Raw genomic sequence first — 26,941 nt, forward strand, 5'->3', positions numbered from 1 at the left:
GTGAGGACAGGCACGTGGTCTCTGCAGCGACGCAGGTGGGGAAGGAGCCGCACCTTCTGACCAGGCTCCTCTGACCCTGCTTGACAGATGTGGAAACTGAGGCTCAGGGGCCAACGTCACCCAGCAGGGGCGGTGAGCCCTGGCCGCGGGTGCCCACCTGCAGTCACCCCTAGACCGGGGTCCTGGGAGAGCGGGCGCCGTCTGAGCGAGGAAGCAGTGGGGTGTGAGCGCCGGCCTCCACGTGGGGGGAGTGGGGGCCAGGACGGCCACGCCAGGGCCCGGCCCCAGGTGGGTGGGAACGCCTGGCGCAGGTAGGACAGGGCCGGCCCCGGCCCTGGGCAGACAACGGCCAGGAGGGCGGGTCCCTGGAGGGTCACAGGGCCCAGGGACTCCTCAGACACGCCCTGTCTGGCAGGGGCTCCCCAGGGACCCCGCCTTCTCCTTCAGGCCTAATGAGGCCCCGTGTTTACCCAGCCAGGTGTCCCTGGGGCTCCAGCGGGGGGCCGAGGCAATGAGAGAGCGTGGGGGAAGAGGAGCCCCACTTCCTCCCCTCAATTGGCCTCAGGTGCCTGGGGGGCTGGGGCTCGGACGCTAACCCCAGCCCAGGGCCACCCCACGACCCCCTTCCCGCGGCGAGGGCGCCGCCACCTCCCAGCATGCTCGCGCAGCTCCCCTTCACAGCACAGACGCGGTGGCTCAGCAGGGCCCCGTCGAGCCACCTGGAGCCCACCACCTGCTGACATCCAACAGGCCACCTGGAGCCCACCACCTGCTGACATCCAACAGGCCACGGCTTCAGGTCAACGTCCCCACCTCTCTGAGCCCGGTTTCTCCTCCTTAAAACGGGACGAGCCCTTTAAGTCCCTGGGCCACGGTGGGGACCGGGGCGCAGAGCAGGCGCGCTCCCCGCAGCACGTCCTGCTGGCGACAGCGCCCTCGGGGGAGAAAAACAGCAGCACATCGACGCGCAGGGGAGCTGGGCTTGGCCCTGGACACACGCCGGGCCCCGGCTCTGGGGCACCCGCCGTTCCCGCCAGAGGCCGGGTGCTCCCAGCCCTGGCGCAGCCGCCCGGGTGACGCACGGCAGACGGGGTTTGACGCGAGAGCAGAGGGGCCCGGGCCTGCGGGGGACAAGCCTGCCAGCTCCCGCCGCCACCTGGCTCAGCCCCCGGGGGCGGGGGCAACTCTGCCAACCCCGGGCGCCCCCAGAACCAGGAGGCCATCCTGGTGCGCCCCTCTCGCTCTGTCCCAGGCCCCCCCGCTGCGGCTTGGCGAGGGTCCCTGCAGCTTCCAGGGTGGCCCCCGCTGCAGCCGCCGCCTGCTGTCCTCGGTCTGTCCATCGGGCGCCCGGGCCTTCCTGTCCCGGGTTGTTGGATGACCCATTCCAGACCGAGAGGGGGAAACCGTTCGGGGATTAACTCTGCATCTGCCTTTTCATCCACCTGCCGAAGAACCAAGGTGAGGGGTGGGGGGCATAGGACTGCCTCACCCCAAGGGGAACGAGCCCTGGGGATGTTTCCGGGTTTGTAGAATGCCCAACGCCACCCCCAACTCTAAGGACACATTAAAATTCAGGGTCCCAGTTACCAGCAGGGGGCCCACCCTCCCCAGCACAGCCTCGCTGGCCCCAGCCAGAGTCCCCCAATGCGCCTTTAGGGTGCCGGGTCGGTACAGTGTGCCCGTCAGTCCATCCGCTCTCCTGGGCCAGGGTCCCCAGGGGGCTGGCCACGCCATCTCCCCAGTGCCTGGGCAAGTCCTCGGCACGCAGGGTGGCTTGCTAGGCGTTTGCTGAACGAACGAGTGAATGAATGAACGGCCACAAGTGCTTCCAGAGCTGCAGACCGCAGCGTAGGGCCCTCCCCGCCGGCCCTTGGGGAGGGGGTGCAGCCGTTAGCCCCCGTCTCGTGGCTGAGGGACGTGCGCCCCCCCTTTGAGGGACGGGGACCTGTCCCAGGGAAGGCTGGAGGGGTGTCACGTTGCCCTGTGACTCCACGGCGGGCGGGTGCTGTCGGTTCCCCGCCCAGCCACTCCTCATCCCTCTCCCCAGGCGCTGCTCTAGGAGGCCCTGCCACCACCACCTGCCCAGGTACGTCGTGACACCTGCCATCTCACCCACTGTCCCCGCCCCCTCAGGGGCCACACGGCGCCCACTGGCTCCTCTCGCAGGGGCCGCCGCGTCCCCAACTGCGGCCCACGCTGCTTGACGGGTGATGCCACCTGAGGCTACCTCCCAGGACGTGGACCCCGGGACAGCAGGGCCCTGCCTGCCGGGCCACGGCCGAGGCCCCTGCGCCCAGCACGGCGCCCGGTGCTCTGCAAACACCCCCGGAGTTGACCGAGCAGGTGCGGCCACTGCCGAGCCCCTTTCCCCCGCCCCCGCCCCAGGTACAGACACCCGCGGGCACCTCCGCGGGGGGGGGGTCACTCACCGAGGAGAGGGCCTCTTCTCTCCGTCGGCCCTGGCTGTGCCGGCTGACGAGGGCGCGCGCCGACAGCTTGTAGTGGCTCAGCAGGCACGTGATCACCACCACCACCACCATCATCACCACCACGATGGCCAGGATCTGCACGAACTCCAGCTCCGCTGCGGGCACAGGGCGGCGTCAGGCCCCCCGCCCCGGCGCCCCCGCGCTCGCCGTCCCCGCGGATGTGTCCACACCCCAACACACACGCCCCAGGGCTCCCACACACGCACGCACGGCCACACCTTCACAAACACGCCATACCCCACGCACCCACACAAACACGGCAGGCCGGGGTGCGTGAGGAACCCCGCCTCGGGGAAGAGGCCTCAGAAGAAACACATTCCAGGTATCTGCGATGCTGCAATGTTCTCATTTACAACCACCACAAAGGGAGGCAGATGTGGCTCAAGTGGTCGGGCGCCCGCCTACCACACGGGAGGTCCTGGGTTAGGTCCCCAGTGCCTCCTAAAGGAAACAAGCAAGATGGCGAGCTGACGCAATAGGCTGGCATGGTGAGCTGACGCAACAAGGAGACACAACGAGGAAACACAAGATATACAACAAGCAGGGAGCGAAGGTGACTCAAGTGGTTGGGTGCCTCTCTCTTGCATGGGACGTCCCAGGTTTGATTTCCGGTATCTCTTAAAAGGAAGAGAAGCAGACACGGAATGCAAATAACAGGGTGGTGGTGGTGGTAAATATATAAATAATTTAGACAACAAAACCCAACCCAACCTAAAAATTTGTCTTATATTTCTCTCCTAGGAGTACAGAGAAACCCTCAAATACAGAAAAGGGAAGTAAGTTACTTTGTGTCCAAGTCGGTGTCGCCGACTCAGGCGGATCTCTGATGGGTCTGTGATGAAGCAGCCAACAGCTGGCCGTGGCGGGGGCCTGTGACCCCCTGGAGGCGACTCAGCCACGCGGCCCCAGCGGCTCGTCAGGGCTGCTCTGCAGCCTGCCTGCCTCCCTGCCCCACACGCTGGAGAAGGGGCCTCCGCTGGACCCAGCAGGAAGGTGGAGGGGTGGGTGACAGCCAGAAAGGCTTGGCCCGGCCCCTGCGCCGCCCCAATCCCCCAGGAGAGGCACGCCTCCTGCCTCCAGCCTGGCTCCAAGCGCGAAGGTGGCCCCTCCTAGGCCGCGGGCGCTCTTCTGGCGACATTGCTCGCTCCTGCGCCGAGCAGCCTCCTCTGGGAAGCCCTCCGCGGCCCCTTCCACCGCCCAGGCCCAGCACCCCCGGGCAGGGCCGCCTCCCGCCGGCCAGCCTACCCCTTGGGACCCCAACCCCATCTTCCCTGGCCACTTCATACCCTTGCTCAGGCGCGTACCAGCGGTGCCAACAGGGGATGTCACAAATGGAAGGGGGGAGACCAGGGCTACTCCTGAACACCCAAAGGACCCCGCCCACGATAGCAACAGGACCGTGGGGACCCAGGCGCAGAGGGGTGAAGGGGGAGACTCGAGCCACGAGCAGTGGCCCCGGCCCTGTGCCTGCGCCAGGGCCCCCTCCCCCGGCACATCGTGTCCCCACCTCGCCCTGGGGGAGGCTCAGGGAGGGCTTGGGCGTGGTGCTCCCCAGGACGGCTGCAGCCCACTCTCTCCTGCAGGGGGGCAGAGGCGGGCGCTGTGCCCCCCCCCCCCCCACCGCGACTCCCAGGCCAGCCCCGCGGGACCTGCAGGGCCCAGGCCGTGTCTGCCAGGGCCCGGGATAAAGCGTCCATTCAGGGAGGGACACACAGGCCCTGCTTTGTCCGACGCCCACAGCCCTGACCCCGCCCTGGAGGGGGCCTGTGATCCTGCTGTCCCCCAAACCCCGTGCACTCTTCACCCCAGCCGAGGCCCGGGGCGGGGGCGTCCTCTCCCCCTCCCCTGGCCAGCGGCCCGAGGGAGGGAGAGGCATGCGGCCGCCTTTGTCCCTGTTCTCGGACAGGCCCGGGGCTGCGCCTGCAGGGCCGGTGAGGCTGGACGGGCCCCGGGCCGCACGCCCTGGGCTGGGGGGCAGCGGAAGCGGGCGCCACGTGGCTGGGGGGACCCGGCTGCCGCCCCGAACTGGGCCAGGGGCAGGTGGGAGCCACGGTCGCTGAAGGTGCAGGCGTGAGTGCCCTGGGAAGACGGCGGCCTGGAAACCACGCAGGGGAGGGGGGGGGGCCAACGCCGTCGGCGAGAGAGAGAACGCCGCGGACGCGAGCCTCGGGCGGGGGCCAGGCCCACAGGGGGAGGTGGTCTGCAGAGGCTCGGCCGGTCGCCAGGTCCAGCCAGGCTCCGCGTGGCCAGGGCAGGCGCCCACAGCCCCCTGGTCCAAGAGGAGGAGACGAGCAGCCCCCCCGCGGAGCCTCTTGTGCACAATGTGCTCAGGGCCGGGACCCCAATGCGAGGGGGGGCAGCATCGTGAGCCGCTCCCCAGCGCCCCAACCACCACACGGCCCCAGCCCCGAAGCAGAGGGGACCCCAACGGACAGAGTGAAGCGTCCAGCACGGGAGGCAGAGGGAGGGGAGGGCGTCCACGCAGGACAGAGTGCGTGACAGGCTGGGCCGGGTGGGACGTTCCAGGACCCACCAGGCGTGGGGGCCCTGGTCGGGGGGTGCCGGGGGGGACGAAGGGTGCCGAGGGGTGCTGGGGGTGCCAAGGGGCGCCGAGGGGGACGAGGGGCGCCGGGGCAGGCGTGGCTCGTGCTGAGGCTCTGAGATCTCCAGGTCTAGGGGTAAAGCCCCTCACCCATAAGGACAGAGCAGGCTGGTCACATGTCACGGCTGGGCTGCCCCTGTGGCAGCCGCCGGGGACCCTCGGATGGACCCACCGAGGACCCTCCTTGGCCAGGGGGAGTGGAGACCCCTGTCCTGTCCACAGCACCCCAGGCCCTTTCACAGCAGGACACGCCTTCCTAGGAGTGGCCCACCTGCGGTGGACAAGGGCCCCTGCTTCTAGAAGGGACACCTCCCAGCGCCCACGGGGAGAGGGGGCCGAGGACATCTGCTCCCCCAGCTCCAACTTGTCCTGGAAGTCCAGACTTCTGACTGCCCCTCACGTCATGTGGGAGCACGCCGTGGCGCTGGGCCCATGTGGGCTACAGGGCAGCCACACCCCTCTGCGTGGGCCACATGGGCCCGGCCGCTCCTTGACCTCACCCCCGGGCAGCCCCCTGCGTGCGAAAAGGGGAGAGCTCCTGTGCCTAGCTCTGCTCCTCCCACCCCACCCACGGCAGGCACAGCTCAGAGCGGGAGCACCTCCGCCACCGAGGCCACGAGCCAGGCTAGCCTGGCACCGCCAGTGAGCGAGACGGCCCCGGGGGCAGAGAGCAGGGGCCACGATTCGAACACGGGATCGCGCCCGTGGCAAGTCCTCCAGTCCACAAAATCCCCTTGTGCCCCCTCGTTCTTTCCCAAAAATGCAGGAAGGCCAGTGGGGCCTGTCCTGCAGAAAAGGCTAAGCTCAGACCTCCAGGGCGCCGGGCTAGCCTCGGCTCCCAGCTGTGGAGCTGCCGGCCTCTGACCTGACGACGGAGCCAATGCACCTGCAGGACGGGCGGCGCTGGGGGTTCCGGTCCAGATATTGCAAGCCCCAGGCCCCAGAGCTACTAACAAGGGGATATGGAGCCATGCTGATCTGCCTCAGTTTCCCTAACCTGGCAAAACTCCTCTCCCTGGATGGGGGAGAGACGGGTGCAGAGCACGCACCCAGTACACATACGGGGTTGCTGCACGGCTGCGACTGAGCTGTCGCCCATTAACCAGCCGCCGTGGGGTCCTGGCAGGTTCCTGCTTCCTCAGCTGGAAGGGGGCAGAGTCCACCTGGCTGCAGCCAGCCCAGGGGAGGCCTCGGGGCCAGACGACCCCCCCGGGCCCCCTGTGGAGGGGCCGCCGCCCGCCTTTCCTGGTGAACGCTGCCCGCGGCGCTGTCTGGCCTCCGGGCCGCACACACGAGGGCTGGCGCTGTCTGAAATTTATGAAAATTAATCTCGTTAGCCCTGCCCGGATGAGCCAGCCGGGGGTGGGCCTCCTCGTCACCCGGCGGCGCCCCTGCCGGCCAGGGCCATCCTCAGCGCCACTGTCCCCCCGCCCCCCGCCCCGTCACCCCCCCCCTCCCCGGCTGGCGCATCTGAGAACCCAGCTCCTTCCCCCACCACAACTGCAAATAAAATCCAGCGTCAAAGGAACGGCCTTCTTATCCCACCCCCCGCGGCTCATTCATTTCTCAGGGTAAGGTGGTTCTTTCGGGTAAAAAACAGTTCTTTCTCCTGAGGCTTGGGGGGAGGGTGGCAATTCTAGGTTGGTTTTCTCCCTTTTTAACAGCGGACTTTCTGTGCCCGGAGGGCTGCTGGGGACCCGGAAGTGGCAGGGATGGGTCACGTGTGGGTCAGCCCCGGGAAGCTGGGGCCAAGGGGCTTGAACCCGGGGCTCCCTGCCCTGCTGCTCGTGGCAGAAGCTTGGGGTGCAGGTTAAAAGCATGAGGCTCACCTGCAGGGGTCCTGGGTTCGAACCCCAGCTTTGTCAGTTACTAAATCACCAACTCAGAGCCTTCCCGTGGTCATTTTGAGAACCACGTGAGCTAATCTGGAGCCAAGGGGATTTCTAGGAGGGGCCCCCTTGAGCCAAGAACTCCAGGCCCCGGGATGGGCTTCCCCCACGGCCCAGCCCCTCGGGGAGCTCACTGCCTTGACACATGGACGGTGAAACTGGGAATCCACACCCGCTTCTCCCGGGACGCTCCCTCTCACTCACTCTGCTCTAGCCACTTATTCTCTGTTCTGCAGAAGCACCTGCCACGGTCCCACCCCAGGGCCTTAGCACGTGCCATCCTCCTGCCTGGCCCGGGGCCTTCCTTCACATCCACAAGGCTTCCTTCCTTTCTCCCTTCATCACTCTCTGGCCTCTGCTCATATGTCACCTTCCGGGGAGGCAAGCCCCTGGGCCCCTGCCTAAGGCAGCCTGCTGCCCCCAGCCTGGGGCACGCCTGCTTTTCCTGTGTAGCACTAACCTGGAACGGTGCCCGAGGGACCCGTTTAATGGTTAATTTTCCGTCCTTCCAGCATGCCCGTGCCTCCAGGGCCTAGAACCCTGCCTTCCCGAGAGCAGGCGCACAATGATGACGGTGAGCCAATGTGTTCTCAGGTGCAAAGATGAGTGTGAATTAACGCCCACTGCAGGCTTGTGCAAAACCGACTCAGCCGCTGAAGCTTCCACCACCGCGGCTGACGAGACCCACCAAACGCAGGGCCTCCCGTGGGTCTGTGCCTCGACACGCAGACGCCCCTGCAAGAGGGGAGCCGCCGGGCAGAAGGGCACTTTGGTTTTTTAAAAAGTATATTTTTAAACAAAAGTGGGATCTTACAGTACAAACTGCTGCCTGTGGGGTCTGCGTGCACAGGTGTGAGGCACCAGGCCACCGTCACCCCCGGGGAGGCCCACAGAGGGGAGGGGGCGTCACTTTCCACATGACACGCTCCTGCATCCGCAGCATTTTGAGCATGTACGATTACATTACAGTAAAACAGGGGGAAAGCGCTAAGAAGCATCTGCCGGTGTCGGCAGAGAGCCGCGCGCCGCACCGACCTTCCCGGGCAGTCTCCCTGCAGAGGCCGGAGCGCGGTGATGGGTGGGGGGTGCTGGAGGGGATCCCGACCAGGCGGACAGGCCAGGCCACTGGTGACCTCCGAGCGGCCCTGGGCGGGTGTGGATGCTGCGAAAGCGCCTGGCAGAGCAGGGAGGCACCTGTCCACCCCACGGTGCTGACGGCCAGTGCTGGACGGCCATCTCCACCCCTGGGCCCGCCTGGCCTTGTGGGGGTGGGGGGTGGGGGGAGGACATCGGGCTGCCCTGGGACCCTGCTGCCTGCCTCTCCCAACACCGGGCTGAACTGGCGGCCACTGGAGGGAGCAAGGGGTCCTCTGGGCCTCCAGGCCGCGTCCAGCTTGGCTCTGGGGGCACTGGCTCCCGTCCTGCCTCACCCAGGGGTCGCGCTCGTGCGGTTCTGCTGTCCGGGATGCCCCTTCCAAGCTTTCGTCCAAGATGACACCTAGAACCACCCGGCCTCCCTCCTCACCATGACCCTGAGCCACCCTGTGCTGCTGGCCTCGCGCCCAGGCTCCCCCCCGCCCTGCTCCGTCCGTCACACACGTGTGCCCTGCACACCTTGAGCTCTTCCTTGTACCCGCTGGGTACGAGTGCCTCGGGGTGGGCCTGCCTTGCTCAACTCGGCACCCCTCCCATCTGTGTTGTCCGGTCCAGGGCCAGCGCAGAGGGGCATGCCTGCCCTCGGGGGCCGTGCACAGTCCAGGGCGTCTACCAGACCACGGGCTCGGGTTTCGAGAGCCCTAAAGAGCGATCCCAGCCCCCCATGTGCGGCCGTGAGCGCCTCCCCGTTTACACCGTAAGACACTTTGTGGCCCTTCGCAAAGGACCAGCCGGGTGAGAGGGTGAGCTGCGCCGAGCCTCATTCCTGGGTCCCCAAATAGCACCGAGGTGCCCCTGCACCCTGGGCATTCAGGAGGGACCCCCAGGCCGCAGCTGGGAGGAGGGTGGGCGCTGAGGCTGAAGGCGCCCTGGGGACAGGTGCGGTGAAGGAAGAGCTCCAGGGAAAGCAAAGGGCCTGGAGGATCATTTTAGAACCTCGTGATTAAATGCACCTTCAATAAGAAAAGACAAAGCAGTGTCTTTTATCTTTCTTGCTATTATCCAAATGGAAAGAACTAATGGGATTTTTTTTCCTTTTGTCACCGGCATCGAACATCTTTAAACACCCACTGTCAGCAAAATATCAATCACCGTTCGCGAGTTATTGGTAGAATGGAGTGAATTCCCGGTGAGAGAGCCACTTCCATCAACGGCTGTATTGGAGGCGATGGAAAGTTATTTCGAAACACTCGAATGTGCTTTGTTAATTGAGGGGTAGGAACGAGTGGGGGGGGGCACTGCCACGACCTCCTTGGCAGGCACGGTGACACGACCTACCCAAATTAAAAACACACGCCACCTGCCAGTCCAGCCACTTCCAGTTCCGGGATCACCGCCAACAGGATTCTCAGAACGGTCCAGAGGCGTCAAGAGCATGGCTGCGTGGGGACCTTTACGTGACCACCAGGAGACCCTCTGAATGCCGCTTACAAGGAAGACCAATCCACAGCGGGGTGTCTCACCGCAGTGAGGTGGTTCTGTTGAGGGGTCCCGGCCCACGCCCTCGCCTGCTGGCAGCACCCCCACGCTCAGAGACAGCTAGAGATGTCTACGCAGCACCAAGTCCCTGAAGGATGTGGGGGACAAATCACCGCTGGCTAAGAACCACCGGTCTCTGTACGAGGGACAGAGATCCGCAATTATGGCTAAGAAACAATGAAACTGGACCCATTTTTGTAACACAGTGAGAATAAAACTCAGGCTGTTAACACTGCCTGCTTCTGCAAGAGGGAAACGGTTTATACTCTTCCTATTTCTATATCGTTTGCATTTTTACAATACGGATTATTTTAATAAAACCTTTAATAATATACTGAAGCCACGTGCAGACGTGCATGTGCATGCGTCACGTCTGAGTGCACGTGTGCGCCCATGTGCACGGGTGCCTGCATCCGAGTGGCAGCTGACAAGGAGATGCACCCGCGGCCTCGCGGCACGCGGGAGGGCACCGCGTGCTCCCTGGAAACCAGCAGGTGCTTCTCTGAACTGCCAGTTTCCAAGAGCCTGGTGCTGCCTTCCCTGAGCCGTGGGTTCGGGACGTGGCATCTGTGCAGGGAGGCGAGTGGCCCCTTCTCCAAGCGTCTTGGATAAAAGCGCCACCCCGAAGCAGCCGGGACAGCGCCGCGGAATTTGGCCGCCTCTCGACAGCTCCCCACGCGCCAAGAGCCTCCGAGGGTCAGAGGGCAACGGGTGGCGGGAGGGGCCCTGTCCTTCGGGACTGCGAGGGGGCAGCGCCTCTTCCTGTCGCCCGGGGCAGGGGGAGGCCGGCTGTTGAGTGGCGGATGGCAGGGCCAGACGTCAGGGGAGGCAAGGAGGACACGGGGAGGGCCGGGCCAGGGGTCCCTGCGAGGTGAGAACATTCAGTGGACACCCGAGGGGCAGAGCGTCCAGCCATGGCCAGGGCCTGGGAGCTGGCCCGCCTGGGCCCAAATCCAGCTCGACCATTGGTCAGACCTGTGACGTCAGGCAATTGTCATTCTCTGTGCCTCAGCTTCACCACTGGGAAGGAGCGTGCCAGTGGCACTCAACTCATGCCGTTATCAGCAAATGAAACGGGGCGCAATGTAGATACATCAAGTGCTACGAACGCGCCTGCTGCATAGTTCGGTGAGCAACATCGGCGACTGCTCAGAGGGTCTACTCGCCGGCGCGCTGGATCAGCACCTGGGGCTCTCTGGGGCCCTCCAGCCCCCTCCTCCCGTCCTGCCAGCCTCCCACTTGCCCGCTCATCCCCCTCAGCCCACAGCCTCCCGGCTGCCCAGTAGCTGGAATCTCAGCTGGCCTTTGGCTGTCCCTTTGCCCAGGCTGGCCCACCTCCCCTGGGACCCACAACCACCCCATCGCTCCTCCCAGGCCCAGCACTTGCAGCCACTTCCTGCACAGGCTTTCCGCAGGAGTCCTAAGCTCTTCCACATAGCTGATGGTTAATCAGGACCTGACTTCCAGAACTCAAATCCTATCTCAAGTCTGTGTCTTCTTGTCACTGCTTGTCTGGCCCCTATCAAGATGTTATCTCCTTGTCCTGTAGCCTCTTTGGAACCAGCACAGTCTGAGCAAGAAGGAGCACTTCTGTTAAGCATCTGCTGCTGAACTCCTATTCATCCTTCAAAGCCCAGCCCTGGCCGCCCCAGAGCTCCTGGTCTACTATGGTGAGAACACAGATAACACCACGTGGCCCTTCCAGCTCCTGAGGGAGGGAGTCACCTTTGTGAGTCTCTCAAGGCCTGGCCCACAGCGCCACTCAAGCAGTGATGGGGAAAAGCCACACGTGGTCAGCCAAGTGCTGAAGAGCTGGCTGCCCCCAGGGCTGGACCAGGCTTCAAGGAGTGGCCCTGGACAAAGCACAGGCTGGCACCTACGTCTTGCTGCCACCACCACCGTGTGACCTTGAGTGATGACCTCATCTCTTGAGCTCGTTTCTGCAACTCCAGACCCTGCAACCATGTGGCATCTCTGAGGCTCACGGAACCCCCGGCGACAGCAAACCCTGCAAGCGACGGCCGCTCCTGGGGTGATCGCGACAGATTGCAGGGGGCTCCTACCTGCCCACCTCCACGAATGTGGAGGAGGGACACCTGCCCGCACGATGCACCTCTGAAAACGCGGCTGCACGCCCCCTGGCAGGTGTCTGGTTGGCTTTTCCGTCCCTGAATCTACTCCCAGGGGCTCTTCAGTCCCACTCGTTGACTCCCGCGGCTCGGATTCCTGGTCTACCGTGAGCCGAGCCTGCGCTGGGGCACCAAGCAGAGGCTGCTCCAGGAGCTGCCGCTTCCACTTAAATCCCGCGTGATCCGTCTTCTCCAGGGCGGCACCATCAGACTCTGGCCCTCGACACCTGCGGGCCTCATCTCAGGGCAGGCTAAACCGGACGTAGGATCCATCGCCTGGAATCTACTAAAGGCATCCTGACCACAGGCAGCGCGTTAGGTACGCGCCATTCTTTCTGGATCTCGTTTAACTTTCCCACCGCCCTCTCAGGGAGGACCCCAGGGTCATCACCGCCTGCACTTCAGGGGTGGGGAAACTGAGGCTCGGAGAGGTGAGACGATGTGCTTGGCCGGCAGGGCCTCACGCGTGGAACACAGAAGGCTGGTGGAGGGGTGACGCTCCGTACCCCATGAAACATGCCGCTAACCCGGGGTGGGGGGGATCGCCAAAGGACCCCCGACTCTTGCAGGCATTATTATTAAATTGGTGCCCCTCGGCAAGGGTGGGTCCTAATCTGATTCCTGGAGGCTTTTCCAGAGCCAGAAGCCAGAAACCCTGGAGAGAAGGACAGAAACCCGAGGATCCCAGCGGCAGCCCAGGAAGGGCCACAGCTTCAGCGTGGTTCGTCACTGTCACATGGACTCAGGGTCCCCGGAGGGACCCCGACCCATACAAGGGGCATTTCCTGCTAGAAGTCCGTTTTTCGGCTTTGGTGGAGGATTCTGGGAAGTGCAGCGTTAGTGGACACACTGCCTGCCAGTCACGAATGGACCACCCGGCCAGCCAGGGGCCAGAGGCGGGAGGGGCGAGGCGGGGCGAGGGTGGCTCCGGAGAGGTCCCCGGATCTGCGTCTTCCTCTCCGGGTGTCGTGTACGTGGGCCTGCCACTCTCAGGTGTGTCTCTGGGTGTTTCGTGTCTGTGTGTCTGTCCAACACTGTTGGATCTTGCCTGCTGAGTCTCCTCCTCTCTCTTTTTCAGGCAACAACCCACACAAATTCCAAGAGCGAAGTTTTAAGCCTCCCAGAGACCAGCTGCTTCTCCCCGACCCCACCCTTCAAGGCAAGGCTTTTCCAGAAACAGAAAATCCCAAATGAGGTGAAGGCCGAGGCTCAGACAGTTTCGAGGGAAGCCAGTTCAGGAGGCGCCTTCTCTCTCAGGTGAGGCTGCAGCACAGCAGCGGGAGGCAGGCGGCCCCGGCTCTGGGTTCGAATCCGGAATGGTCTCGGCCTCCAGGGCTGTTTAAGGATTAGCCAGCCAAGAGATGGTACTAGGTCCCAGAAGCGCATAATAAAAGGAGGCCATTTCGATCCTAAAGCAGGGACCCCGCCTGAGCAGGCAAGGCCTGGGAGAGGAGACGAGGACACCGGGCACATGCTGATCAACGACATGGGGTGTCTGACAGTGAGCAGCGAGTTCAATTTACACGATGATAACTGGTGCGGAGAGAGGGGGAGGAGGGACCTGGCCAGAAAAACAAACTCAGAAGACAGACCTGCGCGGGGGCCGTGGCCTGGTGGCGGGGGCTGGGGACCCCTCTCTCCTGCCCTCTTGGCAAAGCCATAGGACAGGGAGCCTCTGGGACGTGGACGGGGCAGAGGAGGCACCACCCACATGGCGACACTGCGGGGTCCCCCCGGCCCCAGGTCCGGGGAGTCGTGGGGTCATCTCCCAGGACCCAAGAGCTCAAGAGCCCTCCCTTGGCCTCGCTCGGTCACACTCGCCTGCCACCCCCAGCTCTACTTTCCACCCACAAGCAGATCACTGGCTTAAAGGCATCAACCGAGTCACACACTCCCCGTCACACTTAGAGCAAAACCCCGAGGCCTGCTTTGAGGCCTTGTACCCACAGCTCCTTCCTCTGTCCCTTGTCATCATACATGGGCCGCACTATCCTTCCGCCGGCCCCCACCGCAGGGCCTTTGCACATGCAGGTCGATCTGCCTGGCGCACGCCCCGGGGCCCCTGCACGGTCTATCACGGCACCATCTCGGGGAGGCCCCTGTGTCACCTCAAGTCCCTCTCCATCTTCCCAGGGGCCCGTCTTTGAGAAGAGGCCTGCGGTGTGTGGTCAGGGACCTGTTATCCCGGCAGCGGGTTCTAGCTCTTTGTGTCCCTGCTTCCTTGGCTGCATCACGGGGCAAATGACAGTCCTACCTCAGTGGGTGTTTGAGCACTGAATCGGCCTATGATTTAAGTACCTCAAAGGTGCCTGGTACGTAGCAAGCACTAAGTGTAAGCAACTGAGGACTTATCTTCTTTAAGAATTTGCTTGCAACCCCAGATACTGGTGCTCCTGAGGGCTATGGAGACACCCAGGTCCTACAGTCATGGCAGATGGCTCTGGAGTTCAGGGCCTTGCCAGTGGGCCCTACTTTGGAGTTTGTGCTCCTGAGTGTGATGGAGTTGGACTCAGATGTGACCTTTCTACACATGCCTCTTCTGTCACTTTTACCGAACCTGTGATTGGCACTAGGGTTGGCGTATGCTCAGGAGACTTGAACTTCTGGACTGTCCATGTGCCAGCTGGGCCCTGAGCCTCAGCAGAGTTGCAACATCACTCTCCGGTTCACTGGACTTCCCCAGGTCAGCTAATAGGGAGGTGAGGATGGTCAACCACCATGCCAGGGAACCGAGAGAGTCTACAACTGCAAGCAGGAGAGTCCCATCCATCGGCCATGTGGGATCTAAGGCCCCTCTCGATTTAGAGGTAGAATGGACATCACCATCACAGGGTCCACAGGATGGAGGAATAAAATATGGATTAGAGTGGACTTACTGGTATTCTATGACAAAACTATTGTGACTCTAGCAATGGAATAAACTCTATCAGTGATGTGGCAACAGTGGCCATGGGAGTTGCTGAGGGCAGGGAGAGGGGAAAGGAGGTGTGACAGGAGAGCATTTTTGGGACTAGGAGTTGCCCTGAATGATATTGCAGGGACAGATGCAGGACATTATATATCCTGCCATAACCCACTGAATGGACTGAGAGGGAGTGTAAACTACAACATAAACTATAACCCATGCGCTGCAGCAGTGCTCCAAAATGTATTCATCAAATGCAACGAATGTGCCACGATGAGGAAAGAGGTTGTCAATGTGGGAAGAGTGGGGTATATGGGAACCTCTTATATTTTTTACTGTAACATTTCAGGTAATCTACGTATCTTTAAAAAATAATAAAAGATAAAAAAGAATTTGCTTGCTATTTGTTTTTTCACTTTCCAACAAGAAGGCTCCACGAGACGGGACCCTCGTCCAGCACATTCTCTGCTGCCCCCTGGCAGGTAGCACCGTGCCTGCCTGGCACAAGAATCCATCCTCTAAATATTAGGGCAAGGAGAGGGCCCATGTCCAATGTCTGTCTGTTCACTAGGCCTCACATCCCCAGAGATGGGAGATGGATGGTAGTGAATGAAGGGTCTCCCCCAAAACCCGGCACACACTTCCCAGACAGCCCAAGAGCCGCAGTCCTGGGCATTTATCTCTGAGAAACCAAGACACACGTCCACACCCAAAACACCTGCACACGAGTCGTAAAAGCCCCAAACCGAAGATGCCCTCCGACAGGCAAAACGCCATTCCACGGAAAACAACCCAGCTCTGTCGATACACCCAGCAACTTGGATGGATCTCAAGGGAATTCCGTCCAGGGAAAAAAGCCCATCCGAAAAGGCCACATACTGCCCGACTCCATCCTCCAACTTTTCTGAAGTGACAAAATTACAGGTGGCGTACACGTTAGCGTTGCTACTGGTTAGGGAAGGGAGGGATGGAGGGCTAGAAAACGACAAGAGTCCTCAGGGCAGAACATTTCTGCATTTCGACTGGGTGCAGGTCGCAGATTTCACAGGTAAGAAGACTGCAGAGACACACTCAAATGAGTGTGTGCAAAACTAGGGAGCTGTGGATGAGGGGATGGGCTGTGCAGTGTCCCTTTCCTGGCCGTCTGGGACACTGCAGCTGTGTAAGACGTTACCCTCGGGGAGCTGGGTGTCAGTGCGCCGGCCCTCCCTCTAGTCTTTCACAGCCGCCTGTGAATCCACAATTGTCTCAAAATACAAAGTTGTTTTTAAAAGTGCAGGGTCTGGGAAGACCCTCCCTGGGCGTCACTGGCTCGCCCTAGCAGAGGGCAAGGCGGCAGCCCCGGACGCTTCCTGGGGCACGCCCGAGCCTAGCCGGGGGACTGGTTTAGCGAAGGGAGAGGGTAGGGTCGAAACAGAAGCTGCCCCCTCCCGCCGCCCCCTGGCGCAGCACCTGCCATCTGCCGCCGCAGCCAGCCAAAAGAAAGCATCGCTCGGCTGCCATCTTCCAACGCGCAGGTCCGGCTCTCAGGTTTGAATGATTAAATTCTAAACACTCCATTTACAATCTAGAAAAGGAAAGAGCATTTAAAATCACCTCAAAGAATTGACTCCCACTGTCTTCCCCGAAAGCAACAAGTCGAGAACCCCCGGCCTCTTTCCCCAGGAGCCGGGGAGGCCGCGCAGCTTGGGGTCTCCGAGAGACGCCGAGAAGGCAGCTCCAAACTCCACTGGGACGGCCACTCCGGCTCCAGAAAGAGACGCAGGGAGGCTGGGGACCTCTGAACAACACAAAGACACGCACACGCATATGTCCTCCTCCGTCAAATGCTGCCTGAGCACCTTCGCGGGAAACCTGACATCAGGGACGAGGAGGGCAGGTCCCACGGCAGCAGGACGAGGCAAGCGTCGGCCCCCAGGGAGCTCACGACGACCTCTGGAGCCCAAGAACCAACTCACAAACAGACAAACAAGCACCGACGGCTAAGGCGTCGGCCGAAGCGGCAGAGTCGTGGCTACCTGAGATGCGGTGCTCAGGGATGGCTTCCTGGAGGAGGAGGCTTTTAAAGCCGAGTCGTCAGCGATGAGGAGAACAAGAAACATACACGGCTGGGAGAACAGCAAGGGCAAATATCCTGAGGCAGGAACATCTGGCATGTTCCAAGGCAAGAAAGAAGACCCGTGCCAAGGACACTTCTGCTGGGCCCTGGCAAACCGACACTCGGACCTCCTGGGGGCGGCAGTGTGCGGGGACGCAAAGAACAGGCGGCGCAGACCTGGGCCTCAAAATGACTCGGCGCCACCTCGGCCCGTGATTTTCCCAACAGGGATACACATCAGAAGCCCCACGGAGGCGCCTGGCACAGCTGAGCCCCTCGCCCAGCAGATGGGCGTCTTTCCAGGGGGTCCCGGGACCCACCAGAATCGGTGCTTTTGAGCAGCGCCCGCCACGGGTTGACGCACCTTTATCAGGCTTCGGCTCCCTTAGCCAAGGAACCATTTGTTCAAACTCGTTCTGCCGGGCCCGTGGGGGGGGCGGGGTGCAAGCCAAGCTGACAGAGGCGGGGGAGCAGGGGGCGGACGCCCCAGTGCAGAGTGGCCTGGGTCCCTGGCGGGGCTGGGGCTGGAGCGAGCCAGGGGAAACCGGTTCATGGGGAGGAGCAGGCGCAGCTTGCAGAGCCCTGGACCGTGGACGGGGCCAGGGGGAGCCCGGGGTGGGGCCCAGGGTCCCAGGCAGAGCCGGGAGACAGCGGTCCCTGTGCATTCTAGCCCGGTGGGTAGAGGATGACCTCACTGGCACGCTGGGCTGGGACCAGTGTCAGACCTCACCCCCAAGAGGGGTCTCCACAGCCACACAGGTGGGCCTGACACGTGGAGGAGAGCGGCCCCGGGGCTGGGACTGCAGGAGTGACAGGGAACGGCCGCCGCCACCGGACATGCCAGGGGCTGCGTTTCAGCCACCAGGGCTTAGCCCGCGCCAATGGCCTCCGGTACCATGTCACATGACAGCCTCCATGGAGATTCCCGCCATTACCAACCTTCGACAGGCAGAGAAACTGAGGCAACCAGCCCTGTCACAGCTACTGCGAGGACAGGCCGTCGGATCACAGCAGTGGCTCTTAGCCAGGGGTGGCTCTGACTCCCGGGGACAGCGGGCAACAGTTGAAACAGTTTTGGATGTCCCAAGTTGGGGAGGGGGTACCCCGGGCACCTAGTGGGTAGAGCCCAGGCCAGCCCCCCACAGCAGAGAAGGATCTGGCCCCAGGATCGAGAGTGCCAGGTCGAGACCCTGGGACAAAGATGACGACAGCTCGGCTCGGAGGCCGAGGCTCTGGCACCCAGGACCTGCTCAATTATCCAGGCTGCGCGGCTCCTCGTTAGGTGCCACCGTGAAGGCACCAGCAGAGTCACAGCAGACGACTCGTTCAAAGAACAACCAAAACCCAGTCTAGAAACCTAACCCGAGAGCAGACGCCGTGAGGAAAGGCGGCTTTTCTCCTAACACACAGACTGTACACCTCCACGAAGCCGGGGCAGGGGCTTGCCTTGCCCTGTGGAGGCATCATCCATGCCAAGCACACAGTAGATGCTTAATAAATGCCTGAGAGAGGAACAGCTGAGAGCGGGGGCAGCACTGTTTACACACGGCGCTTTTCCCCAGGAAACACTGAGCGTCCGCTGCCCTCTGCCAGCACAATTCCAGACGCTTCGCTTTTAATTTTCCTCATTGTAGATTCCTATGGAAGAAAGAACAGAGGCCCAGAGACCTGCACCCTGGCTCCCCCAAGGGTGATCTCTGCAAAACTCCCATCATTTTGCTGCAGCACAATCCTCATTATACAGACGAGGGGACCAGAACCCGGGCGGTCCCTCCCTAAGGCGACACGACCCCCCGTGACCAAACTCCACCCGGTTGCCACGTGGATCTGAACAGGTGTCCCCATCCCTGGCTCAAGTCTTAATGCCAGTGTCAGCGCCTGAACCCCCTCCCTCCCCCCAGGACCTACATTTCCTGTCTGACCTCTCCCCCCACCAGCATCTGCACCCCTCCCCATGAGAGGCGGCTGCACTGTCCAATCCCCAGCTCGCCAATAGCACAGAGTAGGTCCGCAGCTATTTGATAAAGAACAGGCAACGGCCAAACCCCCGCACAAGCCCCCACGCGTGGGGCTAAACACCCGGTTGCACGTTGGTGCAGTGAAGTCTACAGTTGGAACGAAGCGCTGCGCAAAATCGGAAAGTTCCAGATCATCTCCCCAAGAGCCGAGGAGGCAAGAGACCACCTCCCTGCCCAACTGGGTGCCCCTGGAGCTGTCTTCCTCTCTGGGCCACAGGCTTTTCACCCAAGAGGTGGGGAAACGGCACCCACATTCCTTTGCAAACCTCAGCACAAACCCCCACCAACAAGGGGCCACAGCTGATGGGTCTTCAGGCATCAGGAACAGCCGGGGGGGGGGGTGGGGTGGCTGCTGGCCCACAGGGTCTCCCCGAAGGCCAGTCTGCTGGCGGTTCCTCCTGATAAAGGTGCTCACAGCGATGGGAGGCCAGGGCTCCGCAGCCAAGACCCCACACCACCGACAGGGCCAGAGTGCACCCGCTTGGTCTGGCCGGGCCCCCCCCATTTCTCCATTCTTGGATTCTTTAAACATCCCTGCAACAGCACCCACTCCCTGGGCGCAGCCTGCACCCCCCGTCTCCAGCAGAAACCAACCGACTCCTCCTGGAGGGAGGAAAGTTCAATTGACGAGCTATAAATATTTCTGCTAAATGCTTCTGGGGAGCTGAGCTTTCTGCATGAGCAGGCCCCACTGAAAAGGAAGGCGGCTCACCAGATTTGTTTCAAATTATGAAAATAGATGTTGTCGCCCCACCACATCTGTTTTGCCTGACAAATGATCAGCAGTTCGCCTCCTGAATAAGGCGGCATACCAAGAGCCGTCTTGAAACTCCAGCTTCTCCAACTCTCCGGAAAAGAAGACAAGCGCCCGGGCCTCCTAGATGAGAGGTTTAAAAACCAGCCTCTTTCAGTCTCATTTCTCAAGGGGTGAGAGCGCCCCGTCCTCAAAGCTTGTTCCTCCCTGGATTAGCGGGAGCAGGGGGGCTCCTGCAGCTCTTTAAGAAGGAAAAAAGATCAGATGATGATGCACAATTATAAAAGAGGAACACTAAAAGCCCCCCAAACTCTAGCGAGAGCGCATTTTTTACGTGCTGAGAAAGGTCAACTTTTGGAGAAAAAAATCAATACCAGCGTCCCTGGTTTCTCTGTGCCACGCTGCCGCGGTGAGTGGGTTAATATAATTATTTTCCTTTAATTACTCCAGGACAGACCCAATTATGTCACAGACACGTCTGCCAACCGGAAGACCTGCCAACCAAACAGGCCACCGCGAGGTCCCTCTTAAGGAACTTTCCGGCTTGGGAACTTTGTAGAGGAAGAGCTCGGAGGGGCAGCGTGTTTTCAGGCACTGCCAACTCGGTGATGCTATTTTGGGGTATACTGTTCGAAAAAATAAAAAGTTCCCTTTCCCTGAAAAAAAAAAAAAAAAACCACTTGGGAAGTGTCGCCGTAAAGATGGGTGTTACAGTCCATGATGGCCTAAAGCCGCGTCCCCAGCTCGGTGGGGGAGGCCCGGCCCTGCTGGGCCCTCCTCGTACCCGGCTCAACAATGAAAGCGGAAGAGCCGAGCCGAGCAGCCTCCCCAGCTCTCAGCCTCAAGCACACGCTGTTGAGCTGCTCACACGAAGCTGTAATCAACCCGTGCCGGGCACAATGGGGGAGCAGTTTAACCGGCCGCTCCTGCCGGTGGGTTTTGTCTTTTTGGGGGGGAGAAATAAAAGGATCAGGCCAAGAAGCCCAAGCTGGGGGCGGGGGGGACCCCTTCCCATCGCCCGCCGATGAGATGCCCCATGCTCCCCCTCCCCCCGCCAGCAAGTAGATTTATATTCTGGATTTGCTTCGTCTGGCAGGAATGAGATGCGTTTCAGGGATCCCAAGGGACATCTGGTCCGCTGCCCGCCCCCAGCTCCCCCTCCTCACCTTTTGTGACCCCTACCATGTAAAAACCCGAGAGCAGATTGATGGTGGTGTGGCGGGGGATGGGGGGGGATTTATGGCTTCTCGGCCGGGTCAACAGCCATGACAATAGTTTTCAGGGGAGGGGGTGCTCGGGGCTGGCTGGGAGGAGGGGGCGGGGCCATGGCCCTCAACACGCACCCCTCGCTCCAGCATGGGAGACGGCCCCCCTTCTTCCAGACTCAGGGTTCGAGGAGCCTTAAAATCTGGCTGGACTGTAACTGGATTTTCCAAGTCCATGGGCCTCCTGCAGCCTAATAAGGGAGGAGGGGGCCGTGGAGACCCCCCCACCCCCACCCCCAGGCAGAGTCTGGGAGAAAGCTGGGGGGACGAGGCCTACTTCCCTGGCCACTGGCAGCACAATGCCTGCTCAGCCCGTGCATTGGGCTCCTGTGGGGACAGGCGATGGGGTAAGGGGGGCCCGGTAGACCCTCCACCCACACAGCTTGCCCCCTTTTCACGCTGGCAACCATCACCTAGTCGCTATGGCAACGAGGTTAATTAATGCCTCTACTTCGCATAACTAAAACCTTGGACCCGTTCAAATGGCCCTGATCATTTCACCCTGGAAAAGGCCACCTCTGGTGGCCACCAAAAAATGGACGCAAAGAAAGGAGGAGTGCTGGGGCGGGGGGGGCCGCCGGGTGCAAGGGTATCTCCCACCAGTCAGAAAGAAGCAGCCCCGGAATGTCACCCCCCCCCTTTTTTTCCTTTGGTGATGGTATAAAATTAGCACAGTCAAGTGAACGTGTTATACACACAAAGACACTGCCAGGAGGCCGAGCGCCTTCGTTTAAGGAAAGGAAGAGCCACCGAAGAGCATTTCTGGGGAGGGGGGGACAGCGGTCAAATGGTCGCAGGGGAAACGCCAGCCCCCCAGCCTCCATCTGTAGGCCGTCTAGACAGTCATAAAGAGGACAATTAAAAAAAGAAAAAAGGCTGCAAGCCGCAGTCACCCCGTGTCTCCTCTCTGCCAGCCAACCCGGCTGCAACCCCACACTAGCTGCCCAAATAGGCGAAAAATTATAAAAACAAGAAAAGCCAACGTGGGCTGGGGGGAGAGGCTGGGGGGGGGGGGAGTCTGGATGGAAAACCGTTTATGAGCACGTGTTTTGAAATTCCGCTTTAAATAAGCTGGTAAATGAATTCAACCTTGTCAGATCTCTCTCCCCTCGTGCAGACCCAGATATTCTGCTGGCGTGCTGTCTAGACACATAACAAAGGACTTTTTACAGCGCCCAGAGACGAGCTGACAAAGTAGCCATTTAAAGATGCAGTATTGCTTTCTCAGTCTAAAACGATTTGTCAGATGGACTTAAATGAAAATGCTAAGTTATCGGTCTGGTTTGGGGTCTGCCAGTCTGTGGGGCGGGGTGGCGGGGGGCTGGCTGCTCCAGAGAAAGAGAAAACATATAATCTACGACTGGGCCACACTCCAGGGCGCGCTTAAAATAGGCCCGTACGTGGCTGCTGGGCAAAGAATTCTCTTCTTGTTCTGAAGAAGCCGACTGCTAACATTTTTCCAACACCTAGGAGCAGCAATTTCTGTGTAGCACTGCTCACACGGAGAGGGGGGCTCGAGGAAGGCCAAAATGGGTTAAATGCATGGGGCCTGGGGAGCTCGTCCCCACCTGCCCGACAGGCAGAGCGAAGCATAAATGGGGAGGATTCGGCGTCTCCAGCTTTGCATTCTGGAGGCAGGCCCGTGGCCCCAGTCCTACCGGGGGTCACTGCAGGGCATCCCTGGGACACACCCCAGGGCGACCCCCGACACCCGAGCAGGGGCTGCACCTCCACTCAACCAGACCAGGCCGAAGGGAGCAGGCGCCGCAGCAGGACCTGGCGGGGCCCAAACCCGACGCTGCTGAGCCTCTGCCAAGTCGCAATCGGGGCTGCAGCCGAGACGAGGCCCCTGAGCGGGGGCTCTGGCGTCTTCATCTGGGGCCTGCCAGCTTCTAGAGCTGGGCCCGGCACAACCCCCCGCAGGTGTCCAGCGAGGACATGACCACTCCACAAACTTTAGCACCTTCTCGGCCAGGGTGCTAGCTTGACGGTGACTTCCCTTAGAAGTCAGCTTTGGGGACAGATTCTCTATTTCTGAGACTTTCCTCTCTCCTCCCTCCCTCTCTCTCAAACGCCGTTGAGTCCAGACACTGCAGCCACCTAGAGATCAAACCCGCTACTTCCAAGCTGGCCGGCCCAAGGCAAGTCACTTTCCCTCTCTGAGCCTCAGTTTCTCCAACTGTGAAAGGGGTACTGACCACCTGCCCCGAAGGGCAGCTGTGAAGACCCCACGTGGCTGTGTGTGCCCCCTGACCTCCCAGGCATGGGACCCTGCTGGCCACATCCTCGAGTGAGGCCCTGGGCACGTCCACTCACCTCCATGAGCCTCGCTGCCCTCATCTGTGAAATGGGGATACAGTAGCACCAAGAGGTGAAGGGGGCTGACACCATCAGAAACTACCTCAACCCTGCACTGGGGCAACAGCACAAACAGGATTGCGACAATGATTAGGATTCCCACCCGCCAAGGCCATCTACACCAGTCCTGCACAGCGGGAAGCAGACCCCCGGCATCACAGTAATCCCAAAGTGCTAAAAGGGGGCGGGGTACCGGCCACGTGTCAGGGGACTGCAGACTTGCGCGTTTCTCTCTTTTTGAGTTATTTTTAAGTAACTGCCTTTGAAAGGCTGCTCCTAATTTTCCATCCCCTGGAGCACCGAGCCGAGGGTGCCGCTGTCTGGGACAGATTCTCTGGTTCTAAGGCAGACACTGAAATTGCAGGTTCTAGAAGCCTTCACCATGGCAGGGGGAAGTGGTGAGGAATCACACAGCCGCCTCCTTTCTCAAGGGGTTGCACCAAAGTGATTTACATCTTCTCCAAGTGGGACCCTAGAGCCCCGAACAGTCGTCTGGTTCTGGGGCAGGTCTGAGAATTTCCCATAAGGGGATGTAAATCGCTAAAGAGGGACAGCTAGACTAAGAACAGTCAGACCCTGAGGCCAGAGGGCGAGCGGCTTGCCCAGCCAGGACCAGGAAGTACCCAGACACTTTTTGTACTTGTGAACTTCCCAAGACATACCTGCTGCCACCTCCACATGTGGTAACCACAGCAGACATTACTAATCCATTGCAGCACTCTTTCCCTAATTGTCCTGCATTGGCTTTGGAGTTTCCTCTTCTACATGCCCCCGAAAGCCTGTGCCAACGAAGCAAATGAAATTTTTTTTTCCAATTCTTCTCTAAACCTAGCTGTCTAAAGTCTGATCGAGAGGGAATGGTAAAAATATTTGGAAGAAATAGGAGAAATCCAGCCCGACAAAGTCAGGGGCACTTGGGGGGGGGCAAGACACTCAGCTGGGTCCTAGGAAACGTCCAGCTCCTCTCCTCGGCCCCGTCTCTGTGGCCCCTCGTCCTGCTCTGCCTCCTCCGACTCAGCCCACAGCCTCGGCGCCCCAGATCCCGGCTGCAAGCTCCCTCCCCCAAGCTGTGACAACCAAAACTGTTTCCAGACTTTGCCAAATACCCCGGGGGGGTGGGTAGGAGGGGAGCGCCTCTGTGGTGGGCGTGAGGGGCTGGACGGTGACGACAACAGAACTGACAACCCCATCAACACCGAGTGACGCGGCTCACCCGGTGCCCAGCAGCCATCGGGAACCATTGCCCGTCATCGTCCTGCTGGCTCCCCCGTCAGGAATCCCTGGGACCGTTTGTGTCCCCACTGCACAGTCGAGGCACCTGAGGCCTCCCGGGGGGACAGCCCTTCTCATGGGGAACCAGAGGACCTCGGCACGCTCTGCATCCCTCCGCAAGTTCGCCGCCACCCACGGCCCCGGCAACCAGGACGCTCCAGGGTTCGCGTCTCCTCGGGGATGTCCGCCCCACCCCAAGCGCCCGGCTATCGGGGGCATCTCCGGAGAGGCCCGGGGGCCAGGGAGGAGCGTGGCCCGGCTGCCCGGGCCCGCCTGGCGCGGGTCCAGCTGTGCGCTGCCTCGGGGCCCCCGGCGCCGGCTGGCAGCCCGCCCCAGACGTCCTGGCACGGCCGCGGGCTCTGCCGAGGCGGGGTCAGCCGGGTGCCCCGGGCGCGCAGGCCTAAGCGACCGCCCGCCCGACGGGGTTTCAAGGGATAAACCCCCGCCCCCCAGGCCTCGACGGCAGGCAGGCCGCGAGGGAAGGGGCCTCCTCGGAAGCAGGACTCCCCCTCGCACCCCCACCCCGGGGTCCCCCCCTTTGGGGAACGTTTCTTCCTGCCACTTCCTGGGGCTGCTCCCCCCAGCCCGACCCCCCGTAACAAAAGGGGGCACGAGCGTCTAGGCCGCCAGCCTGCGCATGAGGGGGCGACTGGGGACGAGGCCTGGCCTTCCTGGGCAGGGGGTCAGGGGCACGGGCCAGGACCTCACAAATCCGCCCACCCCCCTGTAGATGGCCTGAGGGGCAGACACCCCCTCAAACCACAAGGAAAAGCCTCGGGGTGCCGCCGGACCTGATGCTCGGGGAGTTATTATCAGGTAGAAGCTGGTGGATTCCCACCAGCTGACAGGGCCCGGGGTAACAGGGGCCAAGATGGGGCCGCCTTGGTCCGCCGCCCACCCCAGGAGGGCTGCTGGGTGGAGAGGGCCCCCGCTCCCAGGGAACTGGCCCCGGCCTGCTGCTCAGCCTGTCCCTCGACCTGCCTCTCTGGGTCTCAAGGACCCCCCACCCGAGGGGCCTGAATCAGATCCGCAGCTTTTCAGACTGGTTTTCACCAGCGGAAGCCTTCGGTATGGGATGAAAACCTGACTCAGGAGCCCGACCCCTCGAAGGGGTGGGGGAGCCGCTCGGGCTGACCTGAGCTGGGGGCTGTGCCGTGCCCCGAGGTGGGGGCTGTTGGTGTCGGCCCACTATACAGACCAGCAGAGCGAGGCATCAAGGCAGCCAGGACCACCTGGCAGACCCACATCCTGCCCGCCCCCAGCCTGGGACCTTGACCCAGAGCCGCGCTTCAGCCAGCGGGACGGGCAGGGTCCACAGGAAGTCCCCGACGGTGCCCCGACCCCCCACGCGGGGGAGACGCTGGGCAGCAGGTGCACAGAACCGAGTCCGAGCTTGCCTGATTCTCCTCACCATCACCATGGCTGCTGGGGGTGACGGGGAGGCGGGGTGCCGTCATCTTGTCTTCTCACGTCATGGGGTACAGTGCCCCCCCAGCCCTCCATCAGCCTTAAAAGCAAAGGGCTAGAGACAGGCCTGCAGATTAAGGCCCACAGACAGGACCTGGTTCTGAGCAGGGCGCAGGTGCTGGACCACAGGCCCTGCCACTTCCAAGTCACTGACCAAATCCTCTTATTTGTTATATAAGGAGCAGGTATCAATTTTTTTTTTTTTTACAGTCAGAAGAATCAGGCTATTTTCATAGTAAACAAAAAGAAAAACATGTCAATTTGCTCTTGCACCCTCCTAGGAGAAGCACACCCCGGCTGGAAATGTTTCTGAAGGGCAATTTGAAAACACGTCGCAGAAGCTTGAAAAACAGGCCTCCACCGTGGCCCTGGGATGCCACCGCCGGGAAGCCGTCCTAGCGGATGGGAAAGGGGCGGCAGGTGTGGCTTCCAGGCCGTGCAGCGGCTCTAAGAGAAACGCCCGGGGCTGGCCCTGGACTGCGCAGCCCGGCTAGTTCCCAGCTGGTTAGAACGGCTGAGCCGATCTCCCAGGGGAAAAAAAAGCAGGCCGCTGTGCGCACCCCAGAATTTCCACCTGAGCCCCCAGAGGGAGGGCCGAGAAATCGCTCTCCTTGTCAATTCCACATCTGAGCTCAGGACACACTGAGCCAGGTAAATTGCCTCGGGGTCGGGGCTCCTGGTTACAGCGCTGACGGAGAACGACGGTCCCTGGTCCCCGAGTCCAGCCCTGCTCCCACTTCCCGCGTCCCCGTCTCCCCCCCAGAACTTCTGAGGAGCCCCAGCACCCGGTCCCAGTCCTTGCTGCTGCCTCTCGGCCACACTGGAGTCCACTGGGCTTCGTCACAGCTGCACGATCCGGTCGCGCAGGCGGAGGACATGGCAGGAGCCACGCAGTGGTGGGAGAGTGACTCCTGCTCTCCCCTGGAGGGATGTTTTCCTCCAAGGAAAGCGCGCTCCAGGCCCCTGCCTTCACCCGCTCTCGGCTCCCAGAGCAGGCTGCCCAGGTCCCCATCTCCTGGTCATGGCTCGTCTCGTCACACCACTCACTGGGGGGCTCAGGC

The 26,941-nt window shown here is 61.5% G+C and overlaps 1 protein-coding gene across 1 annotated transcript in view; it reads right to left on the minus strand.

The window, feature by feature from the left end:
* The window catches only part of PMEPA1 (prostate transmembrane protein, androgen induced 1), a 53,671-nt gene that overhangs the window by 8,374 nt on the left and 18,356 nt on the right, over nucleotides 1-26,941 (minus strand). The window contains exon 2 of the mRNA XM_004482257.5: nucleotides 2,430-2,584. Coding sequence (XP_004482314.2) covers nucleotides 2,430-2,584 — 155 coding nt within the window. The remainder of the gene's footprint in view (nucleotides 1-2,429; nucleotides 2,585-26,941) is intronic.

Source organism: Dasypus novemcinctus, chromosome 24, assembly GCF_030445035.2.
Source record: "Dasypus novemcinctus isolate mDasNov1 chromosome 24, mDasNov1.1.hap2, whole genome shotgun sequence".
Taxonomy (NCBI): domain Eukaryota; kingdom Metazoa; phylum Chordata; class Mammalia; order Cingulata; family Dasypodidae; genus Dasypus; species Dasypus novemcinctus.